Raw genomic sequence first — 24824 nt, forward strand, 5'->3', positions numbered from 1 at the left:
AAATACCTCAGCAACCTCCTACCTACAGACTTTCAGAATATAGGCATCAGAAGTGGCCTTAAAGGGTATCTGGTTTCTCCCTTCATGGTAGAGACAAAATGTCTAAGGCCCAAAGAGGTCCAGGGACTTGTCCAAGGTCAGATAACAAAAGGTGGGTAAAGTTGGAACCAGAACTCAGACCTTCTGATGCTTAAAGCTGTCCTCTTCCCATGTACCTTGCTCTTACTGCCACATTACTCAAATGTTTCGCTTATCACCTAATGTTCACTGATCACCTACTACGAGCCAGGAACTAGGCACCTTATCAGGGAGACAACAGTGAGCAAACTGATCAAGTTCCAACAGTGAGAAAACTAATCAAGTTCCCAGTAAAAAATGAAGCTTATATTTTAGTGTAAGGAGACAGACAAAATCAAGCTGACAATCCGACATGTAATGTCAGGTGGTCTCAAGTGCTATGAAGAAAATAAAAATAACAGAACCATGCAATAGCATAGACAATGAGGGGGTGTTGCTGTAACACGGTAATGAGAGAAGGCCTCTATATAGAATACGTCAGCAACAGCCTGGATGAAGTGAGGGAATAAGTTGTATGGCCTCCTGGAGAACTACTTGAAGCACATAGGGAGATTATAAACTTCGGGAGCTCAAGAATAACTTTTCTTTTGTTTCTTTCCCAAGTCTAATATTAGAACAGGCCCAGACAAACACTTTCAACCCAGGAGGTCCTCCTCTCCAAGCACTGTGGCCATTCTCAAGCACTGGACCAACGCCTGACCCTGGGAAATCAATGCTCATTGTGGAAAGTGATGCTGAGTAACAGCACAGAACTGGAAGAGACAGGAGTATGACAGTGCTTGCTGAGGCCGGGTGGGGAGAACACACAGAAGGCACGCCAACATGAGCCTCTTTCTCACTCTCACCAAATGCCATAGCCCTCCATCCCTGTGCCTGAACCATGAAGCCCTCAGCTCCTTCACCTTCCAAATATTCCCGTGGCCTGTTTAGGAATGCCCTAATGGCCTTATTTTAAAGCAAAAAAGCAGCAGTGGCAAAAGGGACAGAGCCTGTATTCAAATCCTGCCCCTGCCACCAGCTCTACATGTGGCCTTGAGCAAGTCACCTCACTTCTTTAGTCTGTGGTTTGCCTCTCAGTAAAGCAGTGATAACAACTGTAGCTCTCATAACCTCACCAGATGGAGATCAGGATCAATCTAATGAAGTGTGGGCATTTAAAAAGCACATGTTACAGAAACACAAAGAATGATTCTTTCATAGGTTGCCCTCCAAGTCAAGACACCATCAGCCCTTTACCCCAAAGCCCAGGGACTCTTTCTTTTGTGGGCTCAGAAATGTCTCCCCAGGCCACAGCTGCAGCTCAGGAGTGGCTGCACTGCCTCTGTAGCTGTCCTCATATCTGATTTCTATTCACATGGCAAGCAAACCTTTTTTTCGAACTTATGTAACACACTTTTCTCCATCCTTGGCTGCAGCTCTGGCTTCCCCCACCCACCCTAGGGAATAGCACTGCCTGCAAAGCTGCAAAGATCCACAATGGGGTGGAGTCAGAGAGTAACAGAAGGAAACCCTGAGGGGAGTTTCTCTGCTTGGACCACATGTGTCCTGGGAGCCAGAAACACTGCACATGGCTCCTCCTGGTGACCCAGGAAGCCTGACAAGAAGTTGCTTGGAGACCTGGGCACACTAAATCTCTCAACTCCAGAGCATGTAGCTAGAATGGCCAGGTTAAGACAAGATCCTCCCTGGCAGCCCCAGCCAAGTCAGGCTCTTCTCTGGGGGCAGACAGGAGGTATATGTCAGACAATGCCAGAGAGAATATTCCCTCCAACTGTCAACATCCAAATTTACTTCTAAAATCGCGACCCCTCCCTCCCGTGTTCCTGCCCCCAGTATCTTCTTCCTCCAGTGGGACAGCCCCTGTACAGAGCCTGCACTGGCTCCCATCTGCCTGAGAGTACAGTCCAAGCCCCTAGACCTGCCTTTCCAAGCCCTCCATTATCCCTCCCTACCTCTCCAACGTGTCTCTGTGTCCACCCCCTCCAGACTCAGGCTTGCCTCCCTGTCTTATTGTGCTGGTCTTGTGCTGGTCCCTGCATCTTAAGCATCCTCCTTTTCCACCCATCCTCTCACCTCTTCGTCTAGGTGCCCGGTTCTTTTGAGTCCCCTTCCCAACTTGGAATACTGTCCTGCTCCTGGAGCCCAAAGGCTTAGTCGGCTTCCTCCCACATCTTTCCTAGCAGCAACTTCAAATGTTTAAATCACAGGCTCAGTGCCTCCCTACTTCCTGAGGTCTTCTCTAGGCCCTGGGTTCTCTTTTTGACCCTTTAATATCAAGAGGGTGAGGCTGGGAGGAACCCCAGCATCTGATGGGCCAGGTTGCACTCTGGAGGAAGCATCCACCACTGGCTAGGCTCCCAGGCTGACAAGCTTCTCTAGGAAACCCACAGACTCTAAGGTTTGATACTCCTATCCTGCTCAGCCTCTGTAACAATGAGGATGGGTAAATCCCCCTTCTCCAAAAATGAAAAAGGAAGTTTTATGAAAAACTAGTGGAAGAAAATATGTTCCTCTCTGATATTTTCTGCCCCAGAAATAATCACTGTTTAAAGCTCCCTGATTTCCCCCCGAAAAGGACATGGTTTTAACTTAATTTCTCTCTCTCTATAATAAGGGGTTTGGATTAAATAATTCAGCAGATCATTTGTTTATTTTATAAACACTTATAGAGTGCTTGCATTGAGATGAGTAGAAAGGATACAGTCCCTTGTCCCTATCCTCAAGGGGAGACAGAACCCAACAAGTAACAAGAACATGTGCACATGTGTCTGACAGTAAAGGCAAAGTGAGATATGGTCAGGGCAATGCGGACTCAGATAGCTTAAATTCTTCCAACCAGCTGGGATCTAACTAGCTGGCAAGGCCCCATAAGGCAGACGAAGCAAAGTATCAGACCCCATAGGGTACTATGTTCAAGTAACCTCACTGTGTTTTGTTTAAGCTAATATTATAAGAAGTCACATTCCCTACTGGAGGGTGGGGGAAAGGCAAGATGGAAGAAGGTGGGACATGAAGGAATAGAGGGGCAGAGGATCAGGGGAGGCAATGGAGAGCACAAGAGAAACAGAAAAGAAATAGAATAAATGAAAGCCCCAGGGAAGCAAGCTCAGTGACACTTGGACACCAGACTCTGTGACACTCATCTATGACAAAGGCTGAATCCAAAAGTAAGATGATCTTGGATAATTGAGAGTTAAGGTTAAAGAAAAAAAGGGAAATGAGATTTTTAAATGGTGACTCTCGGCTTCAAACAACCCCTTCTTAGCAACCCTGGTGGAGCCTTAATAACCCTTCTCTAAAGATTAAAAGGAAAGAAGGGAAAGGTAGCTGACCCTGATAAGTCAAATAACAGTCCCCAAAGAGCCACCTCTAGTTATCCATGGCCCCAAGGAGCTAATTAAGTAGCAAAGATCATTAAAATTTAGAAAAAATCCTAAACCCTTCAGTTAGCCATGATCTGTAACCTCTTTTTCCCACCCAACCTTCCCAAGAGTATTAAAAAGAAGCTCCAGCCTTCTCCCCTGGATGCCTTCCCCCAGCTAAGGTGAATGAACATAGCTAAAAGACTGGAGTGGGAAGATGGGGAGCTAGTGAGCCCAGCCAACCCAGGAAGACACCACGATAGCTCTGGGTCACTGAGCACCTACTCTGCCAAGCCTTTTAAATATACTGTCTTCTTTAATCCTCATAACAATGTGGTGTGAAGTAAGCATTATAAACCTTTGTGCATGAATGAGACACACTGAGGCCCAGAGTTATCTGTCAAGATTACATAGCGAGCTAACAGCAGATGCCAGAGTAGAACTCAGACTCTTGATTATCTAGAGCTTAGATAATCTGGGTCTATACAACAGAGCAAATGATAAACAGTGAGATGCACTCCAAAGTTTCAGAAAAGCCATTAAGCTATGGATGAGGGTGGTCAAAAGGCACAAAGTTCCAGTTGTAAGAAAAATAAGTCCTGGGGATGTAATGTAGAGCACAGCAACTATAGTTAATACTGTACTGCATATTTAAAAGGTGCTAAGAGAGTGGATCTTAACAGTTCTCATCACAAGAAAAAGACTATACGGTGACAGACATTAACTAAAATTATGGTGATAATCTTTTCACAATATACACATATATCAAATCATTATGTTGTACACCTAAAACTAATTCAATGTTACATGTCGATTATTTCTCAATTATTAAAAAGTTGTGGCTAGGAAAGGGGGTCACTCATGTTATAGACATAACAAGCTTTATCTGGGAAAAGAATCTGACTTGGGGTAGGTTGAAATCCTTGACATCTGGCTGTGAGAGAAAATAATTCTCTGCTGTGCTTTAGTGAGCACTTCCTCTGAGCTCCAGCTCATTATCCTCCTTGACAAGTCTAACTTGGAAGGAACAGCAGGAACTAGAAGTTGTTTCCCACCTCCTTCTGATTAACAACTAAGTTCAACAGGGAGCCTTCGAAGCAGTGTGCCAGGTCTTAACAAGAAGCTATTTTTATCTCTCCACTTTCAAGATTTTTGCAACCAAGTCCAGAAACTGCATTTAAAAATTTTTCTTCCCTCTCAAGATTCATTAGTTTTGAAATGCTTTCATTCTCTACCTCTGTGCGCCTCTCTCTGCAAATTCACTGGTCATCCCCGACCCAAAAGGCACCCAAATGCTGACAATTAAAGCTGAGATAATTGCAAGAGTCAGGGTTTGGTTTTCAGAAGCACACACCATTCCAATAAATGGTCTAAATTTTCTAAATAGAATGTAACAAAAGCCAGAGCAAAACATATAGAGGTTACACTAGAAAGAGAGAAAGAGAGAAAGAGGAAAAAATGGGAAGAGAGGAGTAAAGGAAATAGCTTATGGTCCCTAGATCCCCTGATCTTTCATTTCTAATGACCTATAATAATATTTAGAAGAGCATCCCCAGTTTACAGCTATGGAAATTACGGCTCAAGTGAACTCCCTTGCCAAAGATCATAAAATAACCTTTCCATTAAAAGAATGTGCCTTAAAGTAGTGTCTTTCTCCCTGCCGACTATCTAGGCTACTTCAGAAGACGAGCAAGTAATCTATCACAAAGCCAATTACCCACCAGTGGGCAGGAAAATAATACTAACTTGGATACTCCTGCTATTCAAGAAAGGAAAATTAGCTAAAAACCAGTTTTGACCTGCTAAAGACTTATTTTGCTCAGCTGGAGGAGAAGAGAAAAAAAAGACAATGGAAAAGAAAAGGTAGAGACAAGCTGCAGGTCTGTTCATTTTAAAATGGAGACTGAGACCGATTTTCTAGTAACATCACTGTATTTATGGTGACCCAAACTCCACCAAAGTAAGGCATTACTATTTGTGCCTGGGCCACAACTCAGCATGATTCACCAGAGAGGTCTGGAAAGGAGGTTAAGAGACCACTCACTAGTTATTTCTAGCTTAGCTTGGGACAAGTCCCTAAAGGAAGCACTAAAACAGTGTTTTTGCTGATTAAGAAGGAATATAAGCCAAAAGTAACAGACGTTCCTTGTGTAGTCTACCGAGAAAATCCTCTCCCTACCACACGCTTCTTTGGAAGAAGTGCTCCTTCCTCACTCCAAACAGCTGCGTTGGGTGGAGAATGACCACCTCCTCTATGATGCTTCCCTAAAAGGACCTGAAGCACTCTCCCTCCTCCAACTTCCCATCTGCCTCACTTGAGCTAGAGACAAACTCATCTGGAGCCATAATCCATCGCTGTGCGTCTAGCAGCTGAGGTAATTCTAGAGAGAACGTGACTCTCATTTCTAACCAAGAGACCAGCTTACTGGATTCCAGCTACTAATTAGTCACTCTGTTTCTCTCCATCTGTAAGGTGGGGCAGTCTAGACAGAGTTCAAAGGAATCTCCCTGTAGATTCACTGCCCCCTTGAAGCTGTCACCACATGGCTGGGGATGAGACTGGTGGGCAAAGGAAGCAGTCTCAGGGGGCGCACAGACTTTCTGCTCAGGGAAGCCTGGCAACACACCAGAAAACACCTGGCAGGCAGGACAGTGCCTTAAAAGGGTTGCAGAAGAAGCTACTCAGAAATTCATTACATGTGAGTCAGCTACCAACAGCTTACAAAACACAAACAAACTTGGACCACTGCAGATCTTGCCTATCAGTGCCAACAGCAAGTCTGAAGTGAGAGGAAGACTTCAGAGGTTGAAATCCTTACTGTGGCTGAGGACCCAGTTCCTCTGGAGGCTGCTGCTGGGATACCCATGAAGTATCCCACCTGCCCCCATGACTAGGATCCAAAAACACACTTATCGTCTCCAAAGAAGTCTTAAATCTTATTCTGATCTGAGATCTCCCTGTTTTTATAACTCTTTTAATCCTGAGCAGTAAGGAACTCTTTTAGAGTGCACTCCAAGCAGGATGGCTCCAAGGTACAAACTACTCTAGCTCTGAAGAGACCCATCCAGTTTGCTTCAATTATAGTCTGGCTCAAAAATCGAGGCTGGCTTTCTTAGTACACTGGAGGCCCAGGCTACTAATTCAATACTAGGCATAAAGATCAGGCAGGTTACACATTGCTTCATCTGATAGAAGGGAAAGAAAAATAAGTTGAGGCATAATTTAACACTGTTGTTAGCCATTTATTGATCATCAGCCAGCAACTCCAAGGCAGAAATAATTTACAGGCTAAGTTGTATGAACTCCATTATTGATCCAAATCATGCAATGCTTCTTTAGGGTCTTTATCAAAATAAGAGTGGGCTAAGTGGGTAATTAGTATGGACTATGAATGACGGATTAACCATGCAAATCACTGCTTTAAATGAAACAGAGTTGCATTCTAGCTCCCACCATCCTCCACACAAACGCAGTTTAAATCAGAACCTAACTACCTGGGGGTGAGCTTTGAATGAAGTGGACCTATGACCTCCTGTGACAGTAAGTGGAAAGACTACACAGAAACCTTTATAGCTAATTCCTTTCAGAGCTCCATAGTCAGGAGAAAACCCTCTCTCCTACCAATGTCATCTACCATGTTTTCATTAAGGACTTTAAAACTGATAAACTTAAAGCTGAGTTTTGTGATTAACTTCTAAAGTTTCCTCAGTCAAGGGATTCTTCTTCCCCTTAAGTCAGTAATCAGGAAGCTTTTTCTATAAAGGACCAGAGAGCAAACATTTTAGGCTTTGAGGGCCACAAAGTCTCTTTCGTAAGCTTTGTCATTATGGCATGAAAGCAGTAATACACAACACTTAAACAAGAATATCTGTGTTCCAATAAAACTTCATTTACAGACACCGAAATGTGAATTTCACACAATTATCACATGTCACAAAATTCTGAAAAACAATTCTTAGCTTGCAGGCCATACGAAAATAGACAGCAGGCTAGATTTGGCCTGCAGGCTGTCAGTTTGCCCACCCCTCCCTTAAAAGCTTAATTATTGTTTTAATCTGTGTTAACAGTTTTTTGTCTTTTTGACTCAATGCTTAATAGTATTTTCAGTGGGAAAACTTTTTTTTCTAATTTGCTTGCTTTAAGTATCCATTCCTCCTCCTCATCTTCTAGTAATAGAAACACTCTTTTTCATTTGGGATATATTCCTCCCCCAAGAGCAAGCGTTTCTGCTGGGGTGTCAACTAAGGTGGGCTTATAACCCAGGATGGCCAACCAGACTGCTCTAGCCCCCGGGACATAATGATTGGTCCAGGAGTGGGAGGGCAGTCCAAGCTGAGCCAATAAATAGAGTTCAAGCACTAATCTGGATGCTGGGAAGAGTGGGCAGAGCTCTTTTTCTGAGACAGGGAGCCTGAAAGACTAGATGTATCTAAGGTTAGTGAGGTGCATACTGCCTCCCGTGAAGAAATAAGACTAGGAATCTCACATAAGGAAGAATAAAGCCAAGAGATAACCAGAGTCTTGAGACTAGCATTTTCACCCCAGACTCATCCCTGTTTTCCGACCATGTGGTAACCCAAACCAATACATTCTCTCTTTTGATTAAGTAGTCCTGAATTGAGTTTCTAGTTATATCACATCAGATTCTATTTGAAAGTTGACAAGGTAGTGATTCATGCATAAAATAATGACACTGGCTGTGTTCCACCAGGTATTAGAGTCAATTACAGATATGTCTCTTTTCCCCTGTAAGACTATAAGCAATTAGAGGACACCATTTATGAGCCATCTTTATGCCTTCTGTAGTGATTTATCCAGTACCATGCACTTGGTAAATATTCCATGAATATTTTACAAATACAAAGCACTTTTCTTGGATGGGGAAAGTGTCTGTGAGAAGGGCAAAAAAACAAACATGGAGGAATATGTGCATGTACCTACCCATGATTACCCACCAGGATGTCACCCAGAGATTTCACAGAAAACTTAAACTCCCAGAGGGGTCGCAGATAATACCCACCCTCTGATCTACAGCACACAAACCACATACACCAAGCTGAGACACACGGATTGCTTCGCCCTTTGAACATGCAGGGGAAATAAAATACAATGTCTGCACAACGCCAGGACAGATCACAGCGGACCAGTTCACCATGAATAAAATTCAGAAGAGCTGGCTAGAGCTTCAGACAGTGGGACTATCAGCTGTGCTTGTTCTACCTAAGAAGTCCTGCTCTATGATGGCAAAGACAAATCACTTTAGGAATCAAGGGTGAGAATCTGCTTATCTCTAGGTTCCCATCCAGCTCAGACACATTTGAAATGTAAGAAAGCTAGCATGTGCACATCCAAGGTGGTGTACCTCATTAGGACCAAGACGAAGATAGGTAACTGAAAAACTTTTAAGATGCTACTGCCTAGCTGAGAAAACAGTACCTAAATAGCACCTGAAAACAGCTGGTCTCCCACAAATATCATTATTGTGCTTCCTCTTAAAAAATAATTTGTAAGTGCAGGTATGCCTAGTTTTGTATCACTAACATATCCCTAAAAAGAAATGTTTGAATCAAATTAATGTGATTTGCTTGCCTTTTTGAAGATTCTATGAGAAGCTATATTTGAAAGATCCTAGAGTGAATGTTTTTAAAAAGCAAAGAATTGCTCCCAAAGCAAATTGTGTTATAAATTATTGTTGTACATTAGTTTTACTTAGAGTGGGGCACACCTAGAAATCACTTTCAACCTAATAATTAAAAAATTTTAAATGTCACCTCTTCGTGCTAGATAACAGGGTGTCAACCTGCCTCCAACACTCAGCAGGAGGGGATATGTACCTACGTGATTGTTGTGGGAGTATAGGCTTCAGAAGCACTGACCCCTGAATCTTCAGGGAGGTGACTGAGCTCACAGCATGCACCACCACCACCACCCCCCCCGCCCTGCCGCTAACACACACACGCACATACACATAAGGCTAAGAAGGGCCAACTGGCTCAGCAGCAGCCCTCTGTAGTAGGTGTGGCCTCAGGGCAGCTGCTTTTCTGCTTGAGTGACCAAGCTCCCCAACCAGAGCAGCCCTGGTTCCTAACTTATCAAAGTATATGGGATCAGCTTTTCAAAGGATCCTTCTAATGAGTAAATTTTGAGTAGCTTAAACAAAGTTAGGCTAGTTTCTGTTGCTGGTAATCATAAAAACCTATACCAACTCATCTGCTAAGCAGTAGCTAATGTTTATTAATGTCTATTATGTATCAAGCACAATTCTAAGTACTTTGTAGGCATTCTCTATTATTGTTATTTTTTATTATTGGCATTATCTCAAATAATTCTCACAACCTTTAGGTAGGCTCTATTTTTTCCATTTTCCTGAGGTTTGGAAAAGTTAAATAACTTGCCCAGGGTTACACAGTAAGTAGCATAGTCAGGATTCAAACCCTGAACTTTTATAATTGTGATAGAGTGAAAAAAACTGGCCATCATATTTTGTAGCTTCCCACAACAAGAGATAAGAGTCTACCCCTCTATTCTTTGAATACTGGCTTGACCACACAACTTGCTTTAGCCAACAAGACAGTAACAAACCTGAGGCTTATGTGATACTTGAGTACTGGGGTTATCCCCTCCTGCTACTGAAACCCTAAGACTATCACGGGGAGAAACAAAGGCTTTCGCCTCTCAGAGGACGAATGAAAACATGGGGGATAGGTCCTGCCAACCCACAGAACTGTAGAAAGTAATACACTGTTATTGTTTTAAACTACTAAGTGTGGGGTGGTTTACTACACAGCAAAAGCTAACTGAAGTAGTCACTAAGCTATCACCAGCAAATCAACATTGAGTAGGAATAAGTAAAAATCTAAAGCAGAGAAAAAGCTTCTTTATACTTCCTCATTTTTCCTCAAGGATAGAATGAGAATGAAGTTTAAATTTCATCAGGAAAGAATGTATTTAGACCAAAGGAAGAACTTACTGGCAGCAAGGAGGCCTAAAGACACCCTAACTCAGGTTTCCAGGAATCATCTATTCATTGTGCTTCTTGCGCAGGAATCAAGCTGTGCAAGAGTACCCACCCACTGGCCAGGGCTTACAGCAAATCCTTTCAGAACTTCTGGAGAAGACCCACAAACAGGAGTCTGAAAAGCTGAGCAGCCAGACTGGGTCTGCCTGCACACACACTGCTCACTGGGGCAGAAGTACTTCTAGTGACTCCCCTTTCTTGGCTGGGCAAGTAGTGAACACTCCACCAAAGACATCTGTCCAGAGACCTATCTGGCTCACAAAACAGTTCCTCATGCCAAAGATTAATAACTAACTGGTGGAGCCAGAAAAGAAATTCCTAGGAAAGTGGGGGCAGCACCCTTCTGAAAGGTTATTCCAGGAATGAGTTAAAACATTGAGATGGAAATGAAGTTACAGCTTTCTGTCAAAACCACAGAGAAGGCACATGGTAGAAAAACACACAGGACTGGATTAATGACTGTGTTAAGAATAGGAGACATTGGTTTTTGGCCCAGTTTCACTGTTGATTCCTGTGTGTTCTGACAAAAGTTATCACATATCCACCCATTTAACAACTCTTTAAGGAGGAGCCATTTTCTGAAATTACATTAGGGACTGGAAATACAAAGATGAATTATACCACCACGCCACCCTGAACAAGCTCAATCCCATCTGATCTCAGAAGCTAAGCAGGGTGGGGCCTGGTTAGTACCTGGATCGGAGACCACCTAGGAAGACCAGCTGCTGTAGGTGGAAAAAAAAATAAATAAGGGATTGTAAGCTGACAAGATCCTTGCAATCTGTGAGGTCAACCAAAGGCTGTCTCGCCTAAAAAAATAAAATAAATAAAAAAAAAAACCCCACAACAACAACAAAGATGAATTAGACGTGTTTCCTGATTTGAAGAAACTCAAAGCCTAGTGAGAGAGACATATAAACTCTGTGTGCTTTTTTTACACAGGTTTCCAACATGTGTAAACTAGGAAAAATATACCTATTTCACAAGGCTGTTATGAACAACAAATAAGCATAATGCTCATAAGACGGCAGTTGGTACATAACAAACCCTCAATAAATAATCATCATTATTGATTACAATAAAAAAGAAATGGACACTGTACCAAAAGAATACAGAGGCAGAGCACTCAATCCATTCTGGGAATGGACTGGGTTCATGGGACAGCTTCTCGAAAGAAGAGATGACTGAGCTAAATAACATTATTACTATTAGCTAACATTTATTAATGATTTATGAGGAACACTATTTAACTCTCGCAACTATATGAAGTATGCAACGTGCAACTATTGCTCTTTGGCATGAATTATCCTCATTTTACAGATGAATAGAAAACTCAAAGAGTTTATACACTCTTTTACATAAGCGAGTCAATATTTGAACTTGAACTGGCTGATTACCCAGCCTCAGTGCTGTATTTAAAAGATGAGCAGACTCAGTCTAGCAAAGGTATAAGGGGGTCGGGGTGGGGAGAATCAGAAAGGAAGTATTCCCAGGAAAGGCAGTAGTAGGAACAAAGGTGAGGAGCACACAAAGGTACAGTTCATAAAAGGAATTTAATCTCACTTGGGTCTCAATTTCCTCACAAATTACATAAAGGAATAAGGAAGGCAATTACCATTTGTTAGGCCCTTCTACATGCAAAACTCTTTGCTAGTTGCTTCCTTTTATAATATCATTAATCCTCACAGCAACCTAGGAGTAGGCATGAGAATTCCATTTTATAGATGATGTAATGGCTTTCTCCATCAGATCCTTCTAACAACACTGACCTTATGGGCACCTCTCAGTGAGATGACATATGTCAATAGCAGCCCTAGAACACAGCCCTATACTCAAGAAATGTTCACTCCTCTTCTCCTCTCAGTTACTCCTATTTCTTAGAAATTAACACACTAAAATATTCTAACATGGAATTCAGAGGTCTTAAAAAACCATAGATTAAGGGCCATTAAACTGCTGGAAAACTGCTTTCCCCTCAAGCCATACCATACCTCCTATTTATACTTTTTAAATTGCCAGTGGAAAGAGGCAAAATGGTAGCCAGTGCAGTTAGAAAGCAGAAGATTCCTACAGTTTGCATTTTCAGTGTATAGTTTGAAGAATTTTGAAAAAAAAGTATATATCTGTGAACCTACCACCAAAATCAAGATTTACTATTTTGATTACTCCAGAAAATTCTCTCATGTCCCTTTGAAGTTAATCTCCACTCTACCACCCTCATCCCCAGACCCTTCAGGCAATCATTGATTTACTTTATGTTACTGTAGATTAATTCTATCCTAGAATTTCATATAAATGGAATCATACAATAAGTACTCTTTTGTGTCAGGCCTCTCACTTAGCATAATGTTTTTGAGATTCATCCAAAGTGTGTTTCTCAACAGTTCGTTCATTTTTATTGTTGAGTTGTTTTGTTCTTTGAATATATCGAAATCTGTTGGTGATAAACATTTTGGTTGTTTCTAGTTTGGGGCTATTAGGAATAAAGATGATATGAACATTTATGCACAAATCTCTGTGTAGACAAATGTTTTCATTTCTCTTAGGTCAGTACTAAAAAGTGAAGTTGATGGGTTCTATGATTTAAAAGAAACTACCAAACTCTTTTCCAAAGCTGTCCCTTTCCCTGGCTGCTTTTAAGAATGTCTATCACTGGTTTTCAGCAACTTGACTTTTTTTTTTTTTTTTTTTTTTTTTTCTTTTGGGTTTTTTTATAGCTTGATTGGTATGTAATTTTTATATAATAAATCCATATATATAATTCCATCATTTAATGAATATATACAACTTCATTACAATCAACATTATAAATATATCACCTCAAAAGTTTCATGTTCCTTTGTAATTCTTCCCTTCTTCCCTTCCTTCAGTCCCCAGGCAACCACTGATCTAAATTTTGTCACTACGGTTTGCAATTTCTAGAATTAAACAAATGGAATCACAGAGTACGTGCTTTTTGTCTGACTCTTTTCACGCAGCATAATTCTTTCGAGATTCCTCCATATTTTATCTATGGTTTATTATTTTTACTGCTAAGTAGTATTCTATTTATGGCTATAACACAATTCATTTATCCATTTAACTGTTGATGAACATTTGGGCTGTTTCTAGTTTTTGGCTACTACAAATAAAACTACTTTGAACATTCACGTACAAGTCCCTGACCATACATATGTTTTTATTTCTTTAGGGTAAATCCTGGGAGTGAGATGGCTAAATGTATAGTAGGTATGTATACGCTTAACATTTATGAAACTGATATGCTGTTTTCCAGCAGGATTGTACCATTTAACATTCCTGCCAGCAGTATCTGAGAGTTCCAGTTGCTCCACATACTCAATAACATGTAGTCAGCCTCTTTTGACAGTGGATATTTTGTAATGTCATTAAAACCACAACCTCATTGCAGTTTTAATTTACATTTCCCTAATAACTAATGATGTTGAATATCCTTTCATGTGCTTTTTTGCCATTCATATATCTTCTTTGGTAAAGTGTCTGTTCAAATCTTTTATCTATTTTTTATTGGGTTATCTTTTTATTATTAAGTTATAGAGGTCTTTATATATTCTACATAAAGTCGTTTGACAGATGTTTGTTTTGCCAATATTTTCTTAAGTCTATAGCTTGCCTTTTCATTTTTGTCACAGTGTCTTTTGAAAAGCATATGTTTTTAATTTAGATGAAGTTTGACTGATTTTTATTTTAGTTTGTGCCTTTGTGTCCCATTTAAAAACTGTTAAAACACAGGTCACTAAGATAGTTCCATGTGCCTTCTTTTAGAAGTTTTACAGTTTTATCTCTTACAGTTAGACCTATGATCTACCGAGAGCTGATTTTTCTATATGGTGTGAAGTAAAGGTTCATTTTTGTGCATAGGATATCCAATTGTTCCAGTATCATATAATGAAAAGACTATTCTTCCCTTATGGAACTACTATGCAATCTTTGTCAAAACTCAACTGATTATATATATATATGTGTCTATTTCTGAACTCTTCATTCTGTTCTATTTGATCTATTACGTTTAGCTTTACACCTATACAATACTCTATTGATTACTGTAGCTTTGTAACAAATATTGAAATTAGGTAGTGTATGTCCCACAACTTTGTTTTTCTTTTTCAAAGTTGTTTTGACTCTCCTACATCCTTTGAATTTTCATATAAATTTTAGACACAGTCTGTCAATTCCACAAAAAAGACTGCTGATATTTTAAAGGAAATGGCCTTGAATCTATAGATCAATTAAAGCAAAATTGGCACCCTAACAATACTAATGGTGGTGGTGGTTGCACAACGATATGAAATGTATTTAATACCACTGAACTATAAGTTAAAACTGGTTAAAATGGTAAATTTTATATTATGTATATTTTATCACAATAAAAAAAATGCCTATTTTAAAATTCAGAATGTTATCACCTAACATATGGTCACTCATAAGCTGACCAGTCAATTTCACCAGTCTAATCCACTTCACTTCTCCTCGGCCTTCCCTCTTTATACTTGTTGTTGTTAGCACACCGCAGCTGAAGGGACATGGTTGACAGCATTTTCAATTATTCTTTCCTCTAGCTTCTTCATCCTTTTTTAAAAATACACTTGAAGCATAACTTATATACTGTAAAATGCAGCCACTTTAGTGGAAAGTTTGACTTTTGATAAAAGCATATATCCACATATATACCATCACAAACAAAATATAACATTTCCATCACCCAAAAAAGTTCCCTCATTTCACTTTGAAGTTAGGTCTCCCCTAAACCCTCAGGCAACCACTGTTCTACTATATATCACTACAGATCCATTGTTTTCTCTGTCATTTTATATAACTGGTAACAGCATGTACTATTTTGTGCTGGGTTTCTTTCATCCAGTATAAATGTTTTTGAGATTAATCAAAGTTATGTCTATCAGTAGCCTGTTCATTTTTATTGATGAATAGTATTCTCTACCATATGGAGATACTACATTTGTTTATCTCCTTGCCTGTCAAAGAACATTTTGGTTGTTCCTACAATGAATACAGTTGCTTTAAACATTTGTACAAGAGTTTCTGTGGACATACATATATTTTCATTTATCTTGGATAAATATGTAGAGTGGTATGATCATATGGTTAAGTGCACATGTACCTTTATTAAAAGAAACCAAAGTTTCTTTTACAGTTAAACTCATATCTAGTCATTTAGTCATGGCTTTGGGCCTATGCACAGTCTAGTCCAGAGGGCAGACAGTGACACTGGGGGCAGGGTAACTAAATTCCAGCTGAGCCTCTGGGCTGGGCTTGCTGTGGATTATGCCTGTCATAGCTTCAGGTAACAGGTGTACAACAGACCAAAAAGAGGTTGCTCCAGCCATCAAGCTAAATAGTCAAAGATTTGTAATAAAAATTAAAAATACTATTAAATGGTTTTTACACTAAAACACAAAAGAGAATGCATTTAGATTTTAGCTAAAATTTAAAAAGCGATAACTAGCAAGTAATTTCTTACCTCTATGCATAATCTTGTGCTTCTCCCTCAGATACGTCAGACCTTTAATCACCTAGAGAAAAGAGAATGTAAAAAGATAGGAAACTAAATAATGGTGTTTCAAAAATACTCAATGTCTCTTCTTAAATAATCTAGAAAATATCTGATCTAACATCACAAATTTGCATTCTTCTCCTGTTTTTTCTTTTGTTTGATTTTTTAACCTGCCTTATCAAGAAACATCTTTTTTACATGGCATATAGAGTATTATTTTTAAGTAAAATTGATTATTGCAAGATTAAACATTAAAAAACACTTTGCTTGAATTCGTTCCTTTCTACATCTGCAATCTAAAAAGAGGCTTTCTGATGCCACAAATAGGAATTCTTTTGGATACTCTGGTATTTTTCATATAGAGAAAATTTTAAACAGAGGAAGTCACTTTTCTAGTTTTAATGGGGGTGGGGAAGAAGAGAGAGAGAAATATCATAAATAATCTAGATAGGGAAAACTCTAGTGAGAAAACCCCATTTTATTACAAACTTTCCCTTTGTAGACTTCCTAGCTTCTTCCATTGTCCATTTCCTACCAACTCATTATCAGTGAGAGGACTTAGAAGAAAAACTTCACAGTATACTCACAGCAATGCTAACTTTTCCTAAAATTTGTTCAGGAATTCTTCCAGCTTTCTTCAGCACTTGATCCAAGGAACCCCCATCCTAAGAACAAGAATACCAGCCCATTTAGTGACAGTGTTTCTAACTATTCTTTCAAGTGTTAAACTTCAGGAGGAAAGTGAATCTCACAGGTGGCAAATACTCCTAGAAGAGTTAAGTACCCTTTGGTTTGTTCCAGACATCAAATATCATACGCATGTGAAACACTGTGAGGGGTATCAAATAACTAGTAACTCAAATCCTATGAATAATCATTAAACAAATTACTAATTCAGTGGTTAAAAAGGGGGGTCCTCGTTTGTGACAGTATATGTATTGACTAGGAGGGCTGGCTCTAGAGGGAACCCTTTTAAATTCAAATCCCTACTCTTCTACTTACCATCTAGGGGACTTTGACCAAGTTACTCAACTTATAAAATGGGGGTGATAATAATTATAAAGCTATTATAATAATCATAGGGCTAGTATAAGTATTAAACAAGCTAAAACATATAAAGCACTAAGAACCAATGTCTACAGCACATTAAGTGCTCAATAAATGTTAGCCATTTTATCACCATCATATAAGTCACAACTTATAACTGGCATTACCCTAACAAATCATAATTAATAAAAATCTTTTAAATGTCAGAGAAAACAATATATTCACTTCACAAATCCTACAAAGTGCCAAAGACTATGTTAGTTCTATGGGGGATAGAGATATGAAAAAGACCTAGTTCCTGACCTCAATAAATTTACAAAGTAGTAGTGGGAAGAAAAATACCAGTCTCTTTATTATGAATACAACTCTTAACAAAATATTTTTAAAAAAAAATGTATGGAAAGGTGCTATAGACATGCAGAAGGGAGAATTCTGACTTCGTTTACAAGAATGGCATTTGAATATGTCTGCCTTCTAATCATATTCATTCTCAATCTTAAAGAACGAGTATGAGTTCCATACCTGGGAAAAAAGTGGGGCAAGGGGAGAAAAGAACAAGATATTTTAATAAGATCAAAAGGAGAGAAGAATTAAATTGTGTACTACTTCTGGGATGACATGTGGTTCATTTCACCATGGATACATTTAGAAATGCAATGATGGGTCAGGCTAGCAATGGGCAGCTATGGCCAGATCACAGAGCCACATCAAGGAACCAAGACTTGACTTTGTCAAGGCAGAAGGAAACGAATCTAACCAGAGTGTTTTAAGATGAAAACCATAGCAGCTGAGAGAAAGGCAGGGAGATCAGCAAGGATTAAATCAGGGGAAGACGACATAAGCTGGACCCTGGGCAAAGGCAGTGGAAAGAGAGAATGTTAAGAGAGAACCCAAGTGTATTTTGAAGCCAACCTCTGCAGGACCCACATACCAGCGCCTTTCCATTTATAGATTCTACATTTTAACTGGAGATCTTGAAGAAAATGCTTCACTCAAGGAACTCTGATGTGTCAAGGCAGAAATAGGTTCATGCCCCTATGGCTTCAGGTGTAACCAATTACCAGCCGCAATTTAAAATTACCCTTAGAAGTAGAGAGAATTCCAAACTCACACTGATTTTTCTAAAGTATACTGTCTACACTGAGAAGTTACCATCATTATCTATCATTTATTAATCAACTCTGTGTAAGGCACAGAGATACGTGAGGAACTAGGGATGGAAATCTATAACTACAGTAAAAAACAGTCTGCTTGGAAGATAGGACATATTCATAAAGAGGCAAAGCACTTTAAATCCTCCTCTGAAACAAGGCAGGAAACGAATAATTAAAGAGAACACACATTGCTATAGGTGCTCAGAGGAAGAAGTGATTCTTGCACCAAGTAGCTAAAGGAAGGACTCGCAACAGGAGTAACAAAGAAGCCAAGCAAAATCTTGGAGGTGGGCGAGACCAGAGAAAAGTTCCCTCCAAAATCACCAAGCCTCTACAATGCATCTGTGGAATGTAAAGTCAGAGAACAATGTATAAGATTATAAACTAAAGAAGGACGGAGGAAAATCCCATTTTTATAAGTAAAAAGATGTGTGTGTACTCACAAAACCAGAACATCAAAAATGTTATCAATAGCTATTTCCAATCTAGGTAATAAGATTATCAGGGATTTTTGTTGCATGATAGTTTCTTCTTTGTGCTTGTCTATTGTTTATAAATTTTCTACATTGAATGTTTAACCTTTTTTGATTGAATTCATTTATGAAAGTGGAGAATTAAATCTATAAATAAATTAACAGATACTTACTGAGCACCCATTTTGTGCAAAGGCACTATTAGGTAGATACAACACTGCTTTCTTTCTAAAGGAGGTGAGAAAACAAGGAAGATTCACTCAGGGATACAGACATCTCAGGAAATGTTACCAAACACTTCTAAAAGTAGATTATCAACTTAAAAATTCCATGCTTATAAAAAGGATAGTTTGGACCAATCACTTTCTGTCATGTCAACTCTGGATCACCGATGTGAATCCTCAAACCCAAATGAACACCCTGAATATGTCTGCCTTCTAATCATAATTAACTCCCTAGCACAGAAATAACTCCCTTATTTGTGGGTCCTAATGGTGGGTCTGTCCACCAAGGAGCACGGTGGAGGAGTCCTAAATTCAACCTAAAAGTGAAACATACCATCATCTCCATACAGACAAAAGAATAGAATTATGAATCTAGAACTAACCAGAACTGCCCTGTAAATACACTTATTTTCTAAGAGCCCTTGGAAGAAAGAGCCCTAACTCAGGCTGAGGTATGGGTCATCTTATGAGCCTGGTAGCCTTCAGAATGCCACAGGCCCTCGGTCGCCATATCAAGACAATACCACAGACCAAATAACTACACCCAAGTCAACCAGCTCCTAGAAATGCCCAGCACCTCTCAATTTCCTTTACTGATGGAAGAGGAACTCCAATGCAGAAAGTTTCTGAGCCATTGCTATTTTGCTTCCAATCGAATGTGGCTTCAGATCCTTTGAATGGCTTTGCCTAATTCTCATGGAGGACTTAAAACCAGGTAACAAAACAATCCTTTCAAAAGCCACCTGCAAAAGAATGAAACTACACTGTTGTCTATCACCATACACCAAAATTAACTCAAAATGGATTAAGGACCTGAATATAACACCTGAAACAATAAAATGCATGGAAGAAAATAGGAACTAAACTCAAAGACCTTGGACTTAAAGAAGATTTTAAGAATTTGACCTCAAAAGCAAGGGAAGTAAAAGCTAAAATAAATGAATGGGACTACATCAAACTAAAAAGCTTCTGCTCAGCAAAAGAAATCATCAACAGGTAGTGACAACCATCAGAATGGGAAAATATATTTGCAAGCAACACCTCCAATAAGGGCCTAATATCCGAAATATACAAAGAACTCATACGACTCAATAACAAAAAAAACAAATGATCCAATCAAAAAATGGGAAGAGGACCTGAACAGACACTTCTCCCTAGAGGACAAGCAAATGGCTAACAAATATTTGAAAAGATGTTCAACATCGCTAGCTATTAGGGAAATGCAAATCAAAACCACAATGAGATACCATCTCACACCTGCTGGAATAGCTATTATCAACAGGACAAGTAATAGCAAGTGTTGGAGAGAGTGCGGAGAAAAAGGAACCCTTATACACTGCTGGTGGGACTGCAAAATGGTACAGACACTATGGAAAACAATATGGAGATTCCTCAAAAAACTAAGAATTGATCTACCATATGATCCAGCAATCCCCAAAGACTTGAAAATCCACATCAGAAAATATATTTGCACACCATTATTCAGTGGCCAGGACATAGAAGCAACTGAAGTATCCTACGATAGATGATTGGATAAAGAAGCTGTGGTACATATATATATAGAATGGAATATTACTCAGCCATAAAAAGAGATGAAATACTGCCATTTGCAACAACATGGATGGACCTCGAGGTAATCATGCTAAGTAAAATAAGCCAGATAGAAAAAGTTGAAAATTACATGATATCACTTATATGTGGGATATAAACCTAAAAGCAACAAATGAACAGAGACTCATGGACATGGACAATTGACTAGTGGTTACCAGAGGGTAGGGGAGGAGGGAGAAGGTAGATGGGAGTAAAAGGGGTCAAATATGTGGTGATAGAAATCTAACTATGGGAGGTGAACACACTGTGTAAATATATATATGCCTTATTATTAAAGTGTATAGCTGAAACTTACTGGATTTCGTTAACCAATGTCACCATAAAAAAAATTAATTAATTAAAAATAATCCTTTCAAAATCTGATTCAAACGAAGTAGAAAAGTTAACCCTGTGGTTCTCAGGTTCCACAGCCTGGGATAAGGGCAGCACAACTAACCATCTTGGTTTACACTTTCTCTGGGAATTATGGTAAATATTTCTATTAAAAAAGAAGAAACCTTGGCTCTTTTTAACTTCCTTCCGAGCTATAAGAAGTTACAATGTGAACAATGCAATTAGCAAGATTTAAGAAGCATGAACCACAGTCAGGATTTCCCAGAGTTGCCTGCAACTCACCTCACAACCTTTTAATTCTACTTCACTGTTGCCAAGGACTTGCCTTCACTGACTAAAGCTGCTGAAATTGTGCGTATTTTTAGAAGCTGATTATTAACTAAGTCAATGGTGCTTTTGTGAAGGTTTTCTATAGAAGAGACAAATGCTTTATGGAAAAAAAAAGAGCTCAAAAGCTTTTACTCCTGCATGAGAACCATAAATCCTGAGTCCCCAATCTTATGGTTGCCCAGCTACCACTGGGGCAGGAATCTACTTCCCCAAAACAACAGCATACCTGTTCTGATCAAGGAGCCCTCATTTACCCCTTGAGTATCAAAATTCAGAATGGACAGTACACACAGCTTATTTCTATGAACAGTCAGACCCTGGCCAAGTGCTTTAGAAGATGGGACTCAGTGAATAAAATTGTGATGACACAATTTTACTTTAAAATGCATCCCCAAAATAATCTGAGCAATGGATAGATGGACAATATGTGGTAAAGCAAATATGGCAACATGTTAACTGAAGAATCCAGGTGATGGGTTTACAGTGTGCATTATACAATTCTTTCAAATTTCTGTATGGTTCAAATTTTCATAATAAAGTGTTGGAGGAAATTATTAATGACAAAGAATATCATACAAAGACTTGTGACAGAGAGGACCACAGAACCTCATAAGTTGGGATATGGCTAATAAACAGAGTTCTACATGTCAACATCTTTGAAATAGAGAAACTGAGGCAAAGCAGAATCCCAAAAGAGAAGTAACAGCCAGAAGTCAGTCTTCCCATCAAGGGCAGCATGTGCAGGAGCTCTCCTGCAGGAGGGCCTGCTCAGGGACCAAGGAAGGGTTGAGTGTGTCCAGGGAGGGCTAGAGCAGAAAGCTACTCTGGCACTCAGGGCTGCTTGGACTTCAAGCCACAACTGCTTCCTGACAGGGCCTTTCTCTGGCTGCTCTGAGCCCCTCCACTAGTATTAACAGACTGTTATAGCTGCTGTCTGAACCTGTGTATACCCAGAAAGACAGTCTATTGCTGACTCCAATACCTCTTTCTCATTGAGCCCCAGGCCTGATCGTGACTTTCCCAACCCTAGCCTCCCTCGATTCAGTCATCTAACATATATAGTCTAACAGGTGCCAGACACCATGCTTGGCCCTCAAAAGGTTCTGACCCTTCTAGCCTCTGACAGCCAGTTTTCCAGGCTCAGGCTTCTCAATTTCAGAATTATCCTCTGCTTCATTGTATGGCAGGACTCCACTATTCCCAAGGAGCCAAATCCATGGCAGGGGGGATGATCTGCAGATACTGAGACCAAGAGAATAGGAAACCAAGCCTTGTCATGTCCTTTGTCATCTTCTCCTGGAAGGGAGGGCTGGAGGGGATGGAGGGAGACAGGGCAAGAGGTACAAATGTCATGATCAATATCTATGAATCCATAATGAATAAAGATTCCAGAACGACAAAGCCTCAAAATAAGTCAATTTAAGATAAATAAAAAGACTGTCCTCCACATGGCAAGAGGCCACATAAAGCTAATAAAAGAGGTTCCAGCAAGGTCTGAATAAATGAATAGGCCACTGCCTATCAATGTTTGGGGCCTAATCCTAACCTCTGAAGCAAGCACTCTAGAGTTCAACCATACTCACCCCACAAACAGCCTCCTGGTTTCCCTATTGAAGGCAGAATTCTGGGTGGCACAGACTTGAAGGAAAGGATTTCTGATGGTTTAGAAGGTATGAAATGACACATACTTGGTGCTAAGAAGCCCTTACATCCACAATGACACCCCTCGCTTGAGAAGGCTCTAGAATACAGCCATCCAGCTCTAGGAGGCAGAGATGCTGCTTTTAATGTCTCCATCTCCTCTGCGGTTCACAGGGCACCTTGCATATAACAAGCACTAAAATAAATGTGAAGCAGAACCCATGTTCATTAATGTAAATCCTGACGGGCTGTAAGTGCCAAATACCATAGAAACACAAGATGTTAGCATGGGGAGGATTCCCTACAGAAGCTCTGATCCAAACATTTCTTTGCAGAAATGAGAAAATCCTGAGTATAAGTATATGACTTGGAGAGAGTATTAAATTGAAAGAAAGCAGATAGGTTAGATACAGTGGTTGGAAATCAACACTTACACTTATTGGTTATATGACTTAGACTAATTACTAAACCTGTCAAGGCCTTACTCACTCCATCTACTGTCTGGGGTGGGGAGTGGAGTCAATAATCCAGCTCATGTGACACCCTGACGTGATCAATAACTTACATAATGTGAAAAGGACTCAGCAAGTGGTAGAAGATGTGAGAGCCAGTTGCTTTCATGTCTAGTCATGCCACCACCCACTTTCCATTATTTTGGTGAAACCTAAGAGGAAAGAAGGCTACTCTGGCCTTTCCTGTCACTAGTTTATCAATATTACCTCCACCCTCTCCCCCTTCTAGTTTTCCAGGACCTCCACTGCCGCAGACACATTCATCCAAAACTCAGCCTAGAGCTGGAAAACCAACCATAATGAGCACAAAGAGCCCAAGAAACCCAAAGGATAAGAAACAGCACCCTTTCTCAGCCCCACCCCACCAATGGAAAGCCAAGACCCAAGTAAAAAATAATCAGCACCACAGGCCTGGTCTAGGACGAAGCCAGAAATGTTCACATGGTTCCCAGAGAAACTACTTTACTCTCACTAAAGCAAGAGGGAATGAGTACTTTCTCAGTAACCTTTAGACACACAGATGTTTTAAGGATCCATGTTCCATATGGCACCCAGAAAAGTCAACAGATGCCTACAATAGTGTGTATGGCATTTCTTGATCATTAAGAGATGTTCAAAATAATGGGACACCAGCTAGGATCAAAACACAAAGAGAGTGTGTTCTTCTAGAGTTCATTGAGACCAAGCACCAGGGCTCTCATTCCAGGTCTACAGAGTCAGGAAGGAAATGGAGAAGTTGCTGAGGGACACTGAAAGCATAGCAGTCTTGAAGTATCGAGACTCAATCACATCAGCCTATATCTCTGAACTGTCGGTGCCAGTAATAATAAAGCAAAAGCTTAATGTTTGCAGAAGACATGCTGAGTCAGACAGTGCTGGAAAACTTATATCTGTTATTTGAATTAATCCTCACCACAAAGAGACAGGTATAATAATGGCCACCTTACAGATAAGGATACTGAGAATCAGAAAGATAATGAAATTTGCCCAAAGTTATGATGAGATGGTGACAACCAGTAAACAAATAATTATTAGCACCTGCTGTGTGCCAGGACTATTCTGGGCTTTGGAGGCACAGTGGCAAACAAGACAAAGTACCTACTTGAATTTCTGTGGAAAAGAGAGATATGAATAAACATTTCAGATTCCAAAGGTTCCCAGTGCCATTCTGCCTAATGGGGACTGAAAAATATAGAAACCATGAAACCAGCCTCTCTCTTTGAAGTTCTAGGCATCAAGGAGGAAACAGGGCCCCAATAACTATTCGGTGGATTCATCGAACTACAGGCACTGGGGTCAGATTGCATCGGTTTAAATTCTACCAATACCACCTATGACCTTGGATAAGTTATTCCATTTCTCTGATCCTGTTTCCTTACCTGTAAAATGTGGATGATGTACTTACCCAGTAAGATTGTGAAAATGCAATAAAATATTAATTTACTTAGGATAGTGCTTCATATACACCCAATAAATATTAGTTTATCATTATTAACGCTGCTAACATTAT

General features: G+C 39.8%; 1 protein-coding gene across 2 annotated transcripts in view; it reads right to left on the reverse strand.

The window, feature by feature from the left end:
* The window catches only part of MAP2K1 (mitogen-activated protein kinase kinase 1), a 75652-nt gene that overhangs the window by 12856 nt on the left and 37972 nt on the right, over positions 1-24824 (reverse strand). For both annotated transcript variants that reach the window (XM_011386040.2, XM_023527285.1), the window contains exons 4-5: positions 16577-16654; positions 15957-16008 (exon numbers count right to left, since the gene is read on the reverse strand). In XM_011386040.2, coding sequence (XP_011384342.1) covers positions 15957-16008; positions 16577-16654 — 130 coding nt within the window. The remainder of the gene's footprint in view (positions 1-15956; positions 16009-16576; positions 16655-24824) is intronic.

Source organism: Pteropus vampyrus, unplaced genomic scaffold (genome assembly GCF_000151845.1).
Source record: "Pteropus vampyrus isolate Shadow unplaced genomic scaffold, Pvam_2.0 Scaffold15, whole genome shotgun sequence".
In the NCBI taxonomy this organism is placed as follows: domain Eukaryota; kingdom Metazoa; phylum Chordata; class Mammalia; order Chiroptera; family Pteropodidae; genus Pteropus; species Pteropus vampyrus.